This window comes from Dipodomys spectabilis, unplaced genomic scaffold (assembly GCF_019054845.1).
Source record: "Dipodomys spectabilis isolate Male_0828 unplaced genomic scaffold, ASM1905484v1 ptg000002l, whole genome shotgun sequence".
Taxonomy (NCBI): Eukaryota; Metazoa; Chordata; class Mammalia; order Rodentia; family Heteromyidae; genus Dipodomys; species Dipodomys spectabilis.
Window position 1 is genome coordinate 46,839,698 of NW_024870679.1, and position 12,606 is coordinate 46,852,303.

General features: G+C 38.1%; 1 protein-coding gene across 11 annotated transcripts in view; it reads left to right on the forward strand.

Moving 5' to 3' along the window:
* Positions 1 to 12,606, forward strand: part of Macf1 (microtubule actin crosslinking factor 1) — a 364,069-nt gene that overhangs the window by 199,944 nt on the left and 151,519 nt on the right. For all 11 annotated transcript variants that reach the window (XM_042674998.1, XM_042674983.1, XM_042675025.1 and 8 more), the window contains exons 25-32: positions 131 to 300; positions 4,806 to 4,984; positions 5,667 to 5,805; positions 6,414 to 6,607; positions 8,587 to 8,749; positions 9,552 to 9,635; positions 10,624 to 10,731; positions 10,916 to 11,014. In XM_042674998.1, coding sequence (XP_042530932.1) covers positions 131 to 300; positions 4,806 to 4,984; positions 5,667 to 5,805; positions 6,414 to 6,607; positions 8,587 to 8,749; positions 9,552 to 9,635; positions 10,624 to 10,731; positions 10,916 to 11,014 — 1,136 coding nt within the window. The remainder of the gene's footprint in view (positions 1 to 130; positions 301 to 4,805; positions 4,985 to 5,666; positions 5,806 to 6,413; positions 6,608 to 8,586; positions 8,750 to 9,551; positions 9,636 to 10,623; positions 10,732 to 10,915; positions 11,015 to 12,606) is intronic.

The following is a 12,606-nucleotide window of genomic DNA, read 5'->3' on the forward strand; positions in this document are numbered from 1 at the left end:
TAGACTTTGGAGTCAGGCATAAAGTTCTCTCAATAAGACCATGAGATAGCTGGTGAACCAGTGGTGCTCTCAGAGTAAGGTGGATTTTTAATGTGGGGCTTAGTGGTCTTCTGGGTTTGTGCATTTGCAGAGGACAAAGAAGAGACTGTGGCCAAGATATACATCTCAGAGCTAAAGAATATCCGGTTACGCCTGGAAGATTGTGAACAGAGACTGGTCAAACGAATTCAGTCTCCAGCCAGTTCTAAGATGGACAAAGATGCCCGACAAGACATTGCATTGAAGATTTCAGAGCAAGAGGTGAGCCCTAAGAAGAATATTAGATATTAGATATTGGTGGCAGAGTAAATACTTTCAGAATTAATAGGATCCAAAACAAACATGGATCCTAAGAGGCAATAGACTCAGGAATTCTTCTAGGTGGCCGATTAAATGTCTTCTACATGTGGCGAACAATATTTCAGGTGAAAGTGTATTGCTGAATTGTTCCATTTCCTATGGATCTGAGAAGGCAACAGATTGATAAATTACTCTAAGCATTCTTCCATTTGGGCTTTGTATTTTCAAATTGCTTTGTATCTGTTCTGTTTTTTGTGCTTGTGTTGCTTTCTATGGCATGGTTACCTTAAGTCATATGACTCAATGAATCAACTATTCAGATTCTGGTATGAGCTCTGATTTACATTCTGTGATTTTGAACAAGTTAACTCTCTTATCTTTAGTTTCCTTTTTTTATTTTGGTAAATGATGATACTAATGTATAAATCACAGAGTTGATTTGAAAGTTAAATGATGAGTACATATGAGTCCTGGGGCTTGAACTCAGGCCTAGGCACTTTCGCTGAGTTTTTGTGCTCAAGGCTAGTACTTTACCACTTGAGCCACAGCTTTACTTCTGGCTTTTGGGTAGTTAGTTAGAGATAAGGGTCTCATAGACTTTCCTGCCTGGATGGCTTTGAACTGTGATCCTCAGATCTCAGCCTCTCGAGGATTACAGGTGTGAGCCACTTTTGCCCGGCTGCATTGGTTATTTTTAATAGTCTTATATTGGCAGTGCCAGTATCCATAGCTTAGGTGCAGGCATAGCATCACACAAGTTCCATTATGGTAAAATCTCATAAACTTTTGCTTGGGCTGGCCTGAAGCCCAATCTTCCTGATCTCAGTTTTCTGAGTAGCTAGGATCATAGTGAAAGCTACTATGTCATCTTTTTTTTTTCTTTACATTTTCATTTTGAAGTAATTTCAGATATCTAGAAAAGTTTTATTCTCATACATTTTTCATTTATAATCTTTAAATACTAACATTTTTTTCCATTTGCTTTACATTTTTCTGTATCTGTATACATATTTTTTATCTTGTAAGTTCTAAGCATCATAGTTTTTGTTTGTCTGGTTTAATACAGTCATCTACATAATCGGGACACAATAATTACAATCATAAAATTAAATTTGATTAAGTATTGCTTTCCAATCTCAGGCCTCATAAAAATTTCAATTGGGGGCTGGGAAGGTGGCTCAGCGGTAGAGCGCTTGCCTTGCATGCCTGAGGCCCTGGGTTCGATTCCCCAGCACCACATAAGCAAAAAGAAAAAAGCCGGAAGTGGCACTGTGGCTCAAGTGGTAGAGCGCTAGCCTTGAGCTGAAGAGCTTAGGGACAGCGCCCAGGTCCAGAGTTCAGGCCCCACGACCGGACCAAAAAAAACAAACAAACAAAAAAAACAACAACAAAACAAAAAAAATTTCAGTTGATCTAATAGTAACCTTTAATCTTTATGTTTCTCTGTCCCCCCAAAAGAAAAATTTTGGTCTAGGATTCAGTCCAACGTGGATATAGTTGCTGTGTTCTCTTTAGACTTCTTTACCTTGAAACAGTTTCTTAGTTTTTCATTATCTTTCATGCCTTTAACATTTTCAAAGAACACAGGCAATTTATTTGTTCAATACACATAGAATATTTTGTTCTTGTGTTTATTGAGGTTTCCTCATGTATATGATGTTGATTGATCTATTTGTCTCATTACTGGTGCCATTAAGTTACATTACTTGTTACTATTTTTCCCTTTGTAATTACTGTGTGTCTTATGGGGAGACACTTTGAAGCTATGTGTATAACCATATTTTCATCACATTTTCACTAAATTGTTTCAGTATCCTTGTTTCTTTTTTGACTGACCAGTTACTAATAAATATCACGGTTGCCAAAAAATTAATTGTTTTGTATGAGCATACATTTAAAAAGCCATGTTCTAATTCTCTTATTCCTTCTACGTGTGAAATATTTCCATTTTCTTCAAAGGGAAGTGATAACATCCCCCCCCCCCACTCCCTCCTCTTCTTATTTTGGTGTTTATTAATGTCAATATGTTCTCATAATTTTTAATTCAGTGGTGTGTAATTTGTTACTATCATTGTCCCCTCCTTACCCTTTTCAAGTTTCTGTGTTTAAGTGATCCTCCTGTCTCAGAATTTTGAGTTGCTAGGACTATGGGTGTATGCTATCACATCCAGCATGTTTTCATCATTTTGAGGATCAAAAATCTCCAAATATAATAATGAGAAGACTCCTTCAAATTGTTTCTATGTCCTTTTATTTTTTATATTATTTCTAGTAGGGGGCTTGAACTCTGGGCCTTGCCCACTTGCAAAGATATTTTACTCATGGCTGGAGTTCTACCACTTAAGCCACATCTCTATTTCCCACTTTTTGCTGGCAAATTAGAGATAAAAGTCTTGAATGTGTCTGCCCCAGCTGGCTCAGAACCTCAATTCTCTGATTGTAGCCTCTTAAATAGCTAGGATTATAGGCATGAGCCACTGACACCTGGCTCTATGGCTTTTTCTTTTTTTCGATCATGGGGTTTGAACTCAATGCCTAGGTACTGTACTGAGCTTTTTTTTTTTTTGCTCAAGGCTAGCACTCTACCACTTGAGCCACAATGCTACTTCCAGCCTTTTCTTTTTTTGTTTTTTGTTTTTTTTGGTCCGGTCGTGGGACCTGAACTCTGGGCCTGGGCGCTGTCCCTCAGATCTTCAGCTCAAGGCTAGTGCTCTACCACTTGAGCCATAGCACCACTTCTGGCTTTTTTCTTTTTGCTTATGTGGTGCTGGGGAATCGAACCCAGGGCCTCAGGCTTGCAAGGCAAGCACTTTACCACTGAGCCACCTTCCCAGCCCACTTCCAGCCTTTTCTGTTTATGTAGTACTGAAGAATCAAACCCAGGGCTTCATGTATGCTAGGCAAGCACTCTGCCACTAGGCCAATTTCCCAGCCCCTACTAACAGTTTTTTGTTGGTTAATTGGAGATGAGTTTCATGGACTTTCTTGCCTGGGCTAGCTTCAAACAGCAATCCTCAGATCATATCCTCCTGAGTAGCTATGGTTACAACCATGAGCTACCAGCACCTGGCTTCTGTGGCTTTTTAACGTTCTTTGAGAACCCTTATCACTATGCTGGAGATTGAATCCAGGTCCTTGTGCATGCTAAGCAAGTGTTAAGCAAGTGCTATACCACTGAGCTTTATCTTTAGCCCTTGGCTTTTTGTGACTGAGGCTCAATATGTAGCTCCAGCTGACTTGAGCTTGCTGTGTAGTCCAGGCTGGCCTTGAACTCTCTGTCCTTCTGCTTCTGCCCCCTGAGTATGGGGATTATAGAGATGCATTGTCGTACTTGGTGAGCACTTATTTCTTTTTGAGTACACAGGATGGTCCAGATCTGTTGTGCCTTTGCCAGCCCCATCCTAGCAGTTAGCTATTTCTGCTTCTCTTAGGTAGCGAATGTTATTTAGAAACCCAACTTCGATGCCAAATATTGTTGTGTCATTGTAGGCATGCTCAAAAGACAGAACACGTATACAGGCTTGTATGTCATATACGCATGTGTGTAGATATATGTATACATATGTAAACATATCACATAGATCAGTGTTTTCTTCTTCTCCTGTTGTGTCATTGTAGGCATGCTCAAAAGACAGAACACGTATACAGGCTTGTATGTCATATACGCATGTGTGTAGATATATGTATACATATGTAAACATATCACATAGATCAGTGTTTTCTTCTTCTCCTCTCTCTTTCCCTCTCCTTCCCTTCCCCTATTTCTACCTATCTTTCTTTTGCACGCATACACACATACAATCATAAATTTATATCTGTATTCATGCAGTTCCTTGCAAATTTTTTTTAGTATTTTTCTATATTGGTAACTCCCTTCCCTAAGATTGAAAAATCTGTTTTATTTTACTTATATTTACTTATTGTTCAGTATTGATATTTACATATAGTAATTTGAGGATTGCTAACTCATGCTACTTTATAAATAGTCTACTCAGTATGAATAATGCTTACTTATAATTCTTTTTATCTATAGCTAAAGATGCATCTGTAGTCCAGATATTATATTCAGGAATATTTATATGTGTTCTTGCTCCCTTTTCCTCTCAGTATAACTGTTATTTATCTTAACTATTGTTAGTCTCATTTATTTCTGTTAATTTACATTTTATTTCATTGTATTTTTAATTTTGAACTTCAAAATATACTACAGAGGGGTTACAATTTAACATTCCACCTCAACTAGTACTTCTTGGTCAGTCATCCTTTTCTGTTCCATTTTAGAAATGCTCCACTTGCCTTATCCTTATCTTTTATTAAAATCTAAAAGCAGTAGTTTGATTATTTACCCATTCTGTGTGCATTTCAGTGATTTCTAATATTTTACTATTCAGATAAGGATCCCCACACACACATACAACTTTGTTCAATTTTGTTTGCATCTTTGTTGTGCATTATGTTCCTGACAGCGCACCCAGGAAGATTTGCAGCAACTCAAGTCTGAGCTAGATGCTGTTTCCATGAAATGCAACAGCTTTCTCCATCAATCTCCATCTGGTTCAAGCATCCCAACTCTACGCTCAGAGCTGAATCTGCTGGTGGAGAAGATGGATCATGTCTACGGTCTCTCTACTGTCTATTTGAATAAGTGAGTGAGATAAGATTTGGGGGCTCAGGGGTTAATGTTTTCTAATGGAATAAGAAGTGGAAGGCCCTAGAGTATCTTCATGAATATTCTCAAAAGGTCACAGATCTAGAAGAGCATGTACCTATGGTAAGACATTTTGGCATTAGTTCCTGACAACATGGAATGTATTTATTTGGACTATAAGGAACAAATGTCAGTGACACTGATTAGGAGTAAATTTTCAGTGTTAGGGCTATTTTACCTCATTTCTGTTGAATAGATACCTCTGAAAATAACAAAGACATTAAGAAAGGGAGTGAGACAAAAAGGTTTCAAAAACTTTATCTGAATTAAATATTAGTGTTTCAGAGTCCCTTATAGCCATCTATCTCCACTCATGACCTTGAGGAATTATAGATCTTAGATACTTGGATGTCAAGTGAATTTCTGGTCTCATGTCTTCTTACTACAAGTCTATCATATATGTGCATATCCTAGTGTCACTTAGAACTTCATTCTGAACTGGCATAACTTAGCAGCATATTTACCCTACTTTCTTGTTTATACCAAAGCTTTGTCATCTAATAATGGTAAAATTGGTTAGGGCACTTAAATTTTATAAACTTGTGTATAATACTCAAGGTATGTAACCTATATCTTTAAATTTGTGTATTAATGAAAAATGATGATTCTATCATCACAGGTTAAAGACAATTGATATTATAGTACGTAGTATACAAGATGCTGAACTCTTGGTCAAAGGCTATGAAATCAAGCTGAGTCAAGAAGAAGCAGTACCAGCAGATCTCTCAGCTCTGGAGTCCCACCGGTCCACATTGCAGGTTGGTTGCTGGACTCTGCTTTCTTAGCAAATTGATTTACTATGTCCATTGCTTTAGAGCAGAGAAATGTAATTTTGGTTGAGCTGGGCAAATTCTCATATTTGATATATTCTAATATGTAGTCAAAGAAGAAAGGACTGAGAAATATGTCTAGCTAAAAATAAAAATGGATATTTTCATTTAATTCTTCCTTTTTGTCACCAATCAAATCATAATTTAATTGAATACAACGAAGGCTATAATGTAAGTTTATAAAGCACTTAGATGTTAGTTTTGGGGTGAACAGGGAAAAGATTTTTGTCTTATAAAATGAGAAAAACAAGACTCAGACTAGATAAGTGTCTTAGTTTAGTTTCATAGGTTATGTATAGTGAAACCAGGCTTCAAACACAAGTTCTTTGCATGTTTTTCTATATGGTGTGCCTGCCCTTGGCTTCCTAGTGTGCATTGGGAAAGCAGAGACCATGATGAGTAGAGATAGGTCTAAAGCCTAATTCTGAGTCTCAGATATAATGTAACTCTACCTTAGATAATGTCTTTATCTCCTTAGACTAACTCCTTTTTACCATGGAAATCATTCAAACTGATATGATGCTTATATTTCTTAGCATTGGCTTAGTGATGTGAAAGAGAAGAATTCAGTGTTCTCTGTCCTGGATGGGGAAATTACCAAAGCCAAGGCAGTGGCAGAGCAGATGAGTTGCCTCACACCAGAGCGAAACCTGGATTTAGAGCGCTGTCAGGAAAAAGGTGCCCAACTGCAAGATCGTTGGCATCGTGTTATTGCCCAGCTAGAAACTCGGTGAGTTATTCTTTTTTGATAGTACTAGGAGTTTAAATTCAGGGCTTAGTACTTGCTAGGCTTTCTCTATAACCTCTGGGCCCTAGCTCCAGCCGTGGTTTTTTAGAATAAAATAATTATTGGAACTGCGTTGCAATTCACCTATTTTAGGCTTCCCATCACCAATGAGATAACTAGCCCATACCATTGTGTCCATCTTCCCTCCATGAAACAAGACTCTTGTGGATCTTTCTGCCTCGCCTGGCCCACACTGATTATCCTAGTCTCAGCCTAACACATAACTTGGGATGTACCCAGCTATGGGTTGAAAATGTGTCTCAAAAATGTATCTGCCTGGGCTGACTTGGAGCCCTTACTGTCTGATTCTCAGCCTTCAAGAAAATAGGATTACAAGTGTGAACTACCAGCATCCATTACATCCCACCTTTTCTCCTGTTAGGTTTAGGTTCTAAGGCTTAAGCAAAACTACAGTTTAAAGTTCTATCTGTGCATTTATGTTTTAAGGCAAGAATTTATAGGTATTGAAATTTAAACTCTAGTATGAATTCTGAACAAGGAATGACAGAAAATTGGGACCATCCAAGGCAAACCTAACGCTTTGAACCTGAGGATTGATCTGAGTACTTACATACTCTAACACTGGGCTACATCCCCAGCTCCAGCGTTTTTTGGGTTTTTTTTTTGTTTTGTTTTGTTTTTTGATGCTAGTACTAGGGCTTTCACTCAGAGGGTGGACACTGTCCTTTAGATTTTTTTACTCAAGACTCTGCACTCTACCACTTGAGCCACAGCTCTACTTCCTGCTTTCCTGGTGGTTAACTGGAGAATAGAGTCTCCTGGACATTCCTGCCCAGGCTGATTTCAAACCACAATCCTCAGATCTCAGCCTTCTGCATAAGTAAGGTTATTGATACAAGCCACTGACACCCAGCCAGTGTTGCTTTTAGATTAGCAGAAAAAGTACTATTGGCAATGCTTTTCCTGTGCCCTAGTCTTATCTAGTTAAATCATATATCACAGTGGCTGTCTATAATTAAGACTTGAGGTCTGGGAAGTTGGCTCAGTGGTAGAGTGCTTGCCTTGCATGCTTGAGGCCCTGGGTTCGATTCCTCAGCACCATATAAGCAAAAAGAAAAAAAAGCGGGAAGTGGCACTGTGGCTCAAGTGGTAGAGTGCTAGCCTTGAGCTGAAGAGCTGAGGGACAGCGCTCAGGCTCAGAGTTCAGGCCCCACAACTGGACCAAAAAAAAAAAAAAAAAGACTTGAAAGATACTTGCTTACAGGACAACCTGGGTTCTGGATCTTACTCTGGCTTTGAATCCAGATATGAACCATTTTTCATAATGCAGCTTTGCAGAATTTCTTAATTCTATCACATTAAATAATGCAGTGTTTTTTGTTACTTGAGGTCCTGTTTCTGATGATAGGTATATTATGGTAGAGAAAATGGCACCATTCCAGGGCTAAGATAGGTAGGGAATATACAGGGCCAAGAGTATACAATTCATATAAATTTGGATTGATTGTCTGTACTTGAATTACTATCTATCCCAAGGCTGACTAGACTAACAGAAGTGAATAGTAATTATTTTTCACTTTTCCCCATTTTCTGCCCTAAGACATTTATACTGATTTCTAAATCATAAACATGGTATTCTGACAGGACTCTTCATCAGAATGTAAGTGTTCATCCAGTAGTGCCTTTTTGGTAATCCAGGTATAAAACTTGACAAGGATTATTATAGGATGATAGTCCATATGGGAATTTTCAGGGCTGTATGGTACTAGTTTCTACTTTCTTTTGAGGGCACTGGATACAGGTATAGAAGTTGTGTAGCCTTGTAATTCTTATTCTCGTAAGTGAAGTTGCATCCCCGGTGGTCAAGCCCAGGTAGCAACCTGGATGTAGTGGGAATTGCTTCATTTATTTTTTTTATCTGTATTAGGATGTGTGATATCAATTTCCCTTTGCTCCTCTAGCCAATCTGAGCTTGAAAACATCCAGGAAGTTCTGGGAGATTACCGAGCCTGCCACGGAACTCTCATCAAGTGGATTGAGGAGACCACTGCTCAGCAGGAAATGATGAAACCTGGCCAGGCAGAGGATAGCAGAGTACTGTCAGAGCAGCTCAGCCAGCAGACGGTAGGTGTGGTTGTAGCAGGTGGTAAAAGTTAGTTCATCAAAGGAGAGGAGGATGTTCTAACAAATGAAGCTTCCCCCAAAGAACAACACATCTCCCTTGTTCTTAGAAGGTTTCAAATAGATGGACTCAGGATACTGCTTAGCATTTAAGCTAAAGGGAACTTTTGGGCCCTTTCAGTTCTGAATTTATATGACTACATATTGAATTCATTAAATAGACAGGTTAAGTATCTCTATTTTATTTGTTAATGTCACATGTTATTTTACTAGGATTGGCCTGGAGTTTTGAAAATCTAGGGAAAACTGTGAGCAGATGAAAATTCTTTCATTTAAAGCATTTGTTTTGTTTTCTTAGGCATTGTGGTTAAGAATTTGAGGTCTGGAGTTTATAATGCCTGGATTCTAGTCTTAGCTAACATATCTACTACTAGCTCTAAAACTTTGATTATCCAATATTGTTTTTCCTTATCTATATCAGGCATGGCTTATTATTCATCTAACCTGCTTTATAATCCTTGTTAGGATTATATGAAGTGATACATGAAATATTAAGTAAAATGTTTCTCAAAGTTTGGTCCCCAGATAGCAAGATCAGCATCACTTGAGAAGATGCTAGAAGTTCAAGTTCTTGGGCCTAACTCAAGACCTGCTGAATTAGAATCTCTAGTGCAGTCTGTTTTAACCAGCTTTTCTGGTAATTCTGATACCACTTATGTTTGAGAACTGCTGCCTTAAAACACAGAAAATCCTTTACTTTTCAGTGATGATAATCAGGACCATAATGTGATGTTTTGGTTCTTAGGATCTATTTGCTGAAATTGAGAGAAACCAGACAAAGCTGGACCAGTGTCAGAAATTTTCCCAGCAATATTCTACTATTGTAAAGGTAACTGTCTCATATCCCAAAAGGAGCTTAAAGGATCTGGAAGGGAGGGAAAAGGAAGAGGTGGTCTCGTTGGGAAAGAGCAGGGAGGTTGTAACTCACCTATGAAATACCCTATTCAGCAACTTCGGCTCTTTGGCTTTCTCTTCAATATGATGTGTTGTGTATTTGAGCCAGTGGCATTAGCATTACCTGAGAAATTGTCAGAAATGCAGACTCTCAAATTTATTGAATCAGATTCTGTATTTTAGTAAGGTTCGCAGATGATTTGCGTGCATGTTGCTTTTTGAGGAACTCTACTTCTCTTCATAGAAATCTTTAATTAGAGGAACAACGTGTCATCTTCATGTTTTACAAAAGCTACTCAGATGACAGGATAAAGAATAAACTAGAGGTTTATTTAAAGACTAAAAGCAATGAGAGTAAATGAGGCAATGATCCCATCCTTGCGAAAGAGAACCTAGACTAGGGCAGCTTTGTCAGGGTTGCAGAGGGAACATAGAATAGCATAGTAAAATGAGAAAACTATTGGTAGGGATTAGAAGAGTCTAATGTAGTTTGCCTTCTGAGTTAATCAGGAAAATTCACTTCCCCTCCTCATTAATAGAATGAAAAAAATTGGTTAGCAAGTCACAAATTGTAAACTAAGTATGGCCTGTGAGAATGGTTGAAAAAAAATCAAAAGAAGAAAAATAAATAATGAGATATTTAAAGGATATGAACTTCAATGTTCAGTGCCTGTAAATAAAATTTTATTGTAATACAGTCATGCTTTCATTTACATATTGATTTGGCTGATTCACTTACAATGATAGAAGTTCTGATAGTTGCCCAGTATTTTCTTCCTGGTCCTTTATTGGAAGCTCAGCTAACCTCTAAACTGAGTAAACACCAAATTACCTTTTAGCAATAAAATGGTGTGATTCTATTGTGTGTTGTCTACGAGCTATAAAACCCTACATAAAAGCAAAGAAATCTCTTCCTTTCTTAGGACTATGAATTGCAACTAATGACATACAGGGCCTTTGTGGAATCACAGCAGAAATCCCCTAGCAAGCGCCGTCGAATGCTTTCCTCTTCAGATGCCATCACACAAGAGGTAAGAGAATGGAAAGGGTAAAAGAGTGCCATTGTCTTCTCTTTAAAAAAAAGTATAAACTTGTAAGTTTGATTTAGGACTTATCTTTTTGTTGAATATGTGACTTCATAAAAATGTTATTTTCCACTATTGAAATTTACTTTTCTGGCAGAAAATTGATATAAATTGTTCTTTTAAACTATAGTTCATGGACTTGAGAACACGTTATACAGCATTGGTGACCTTAACAACTCAGCATGTGAAATACATCAGTGATGCACTACGGCGGTTAGAGGAAGAGGAGGTGGGTCCTAAATCATCTTGAAAGTACAGTTAAAAATCCGCAGATTGAGGTCTAGTTCCAGTGGTAGACTATGTGGCTAGTATGTATAAGGCCAGCAAAACACACACAGACACAGTTCTCATGCCTCATCTATCAAAATTAAAGTTCCCTGCACAGTCCTCCATTTTAATGATCTAGAAACTTCCTATGTAGCAAATACTGAATTAGTGCTCCTATAAGGAAATATAAGGTTAACTTCCTATAAGTCTCTGGTCATAGTTCTCCAATAAATTAATATATAACCTTGTTTTATGTGTATTTTTGTTTGCATATACTTTGCTTAATATATATTATTGGTTCAACAAAATTGAATTCATGGCCAGTGTAACTCAGGTCTGTTCAGACTTATTAAAAAATGTTTTCTCCACAATGCATATCACAGCCTTCTTATGCTTGTAAACACTGGATAGCACTCTAGGACTATAAAAACTTAAGAGCCATTTTAGATAGTGAAATCTGGTGGCTCATGCTTGTAATTCTAGCAGCTCAAGAGGCTGAGATCTGAAAATCACAGTTCAAAGCCAGCTTAGAAAGGAAAAATCTATGAGATTCTTAGCTCCAGCTAACCACCCAAAAGTCAGAATTGGAGCTCTTGCTCAAGTAATAAAATGTTACTCTTGAGCACGAGTATTAGGGCTGACTTCAAACCCTAAGACAGACACACACAAGAAAAGTCAAATCAGCAACAAAATCACTACTATGTTAAAAATACAGCACTTAGGGGCTGGGAAGGTGGCTCAGGGGTGTACTGTGCTTGCCTTGCTTGCATGAGGCCCTGAGTTCGATTCCTCAGCACCACATAAGCAGAAAAGGCCAGAAGTGGCACTGCAGCTCAAGTGGTAGAGCTCTAGCCTTGAACTGAAGAGCTGAGGGACAGCACCCAGACCCAGAGTTCAGGTCCATGACTGACAAAAAACAAACAAAAAAAACAGCACTAAGTAGACTGAAGAATATACTGATGACAGCTGAAACCACGCATGGTAACATGTACAGAGATTTTTGTTATTCTGTGCTCTGTTGGGAATGACCACAAATACTTTGATTTTAGAGTTAACAATTTTAATAAGTAGACAAATTCATAAATACATAATCTGTGAATAATGAGGAGTGACTATTTGACATACATCACTTCCACTGTAAATGCCTTTATCATACAAAGGTGTGTGAACAGAGATCTTCAATAAAATATTTGTTAAGGGCTGGGAAGGTGGTTCAGTGGTAGAGTGCTTGCCTTGCATATATGAGACCCTGGGTTTGATTCCTCAGCACCACATAAGCAGAAAAGGCTGGAAGTGTCACTGTGTCTCAATGGTCTTGAGCTGAAGAGCTGAGGGACAGTGCCCAGGCCCAGAGTTCAGGCCCTACAACCAACAACAACAACAAAAAGAAGAATATTTGTTATGCATTTCAGATTTTATTCAATTTGTTGTAAAAAAAAAAAAAAATTTAGTCTTTTTGTAACTTTGAAAAGCATAGACTGGAGGGGTGGCTCAAGTGATAGCCAGCCATGACAAAAAAGCCAAGTTTAGGCTTCAGACTTGCACCCTGTCCCT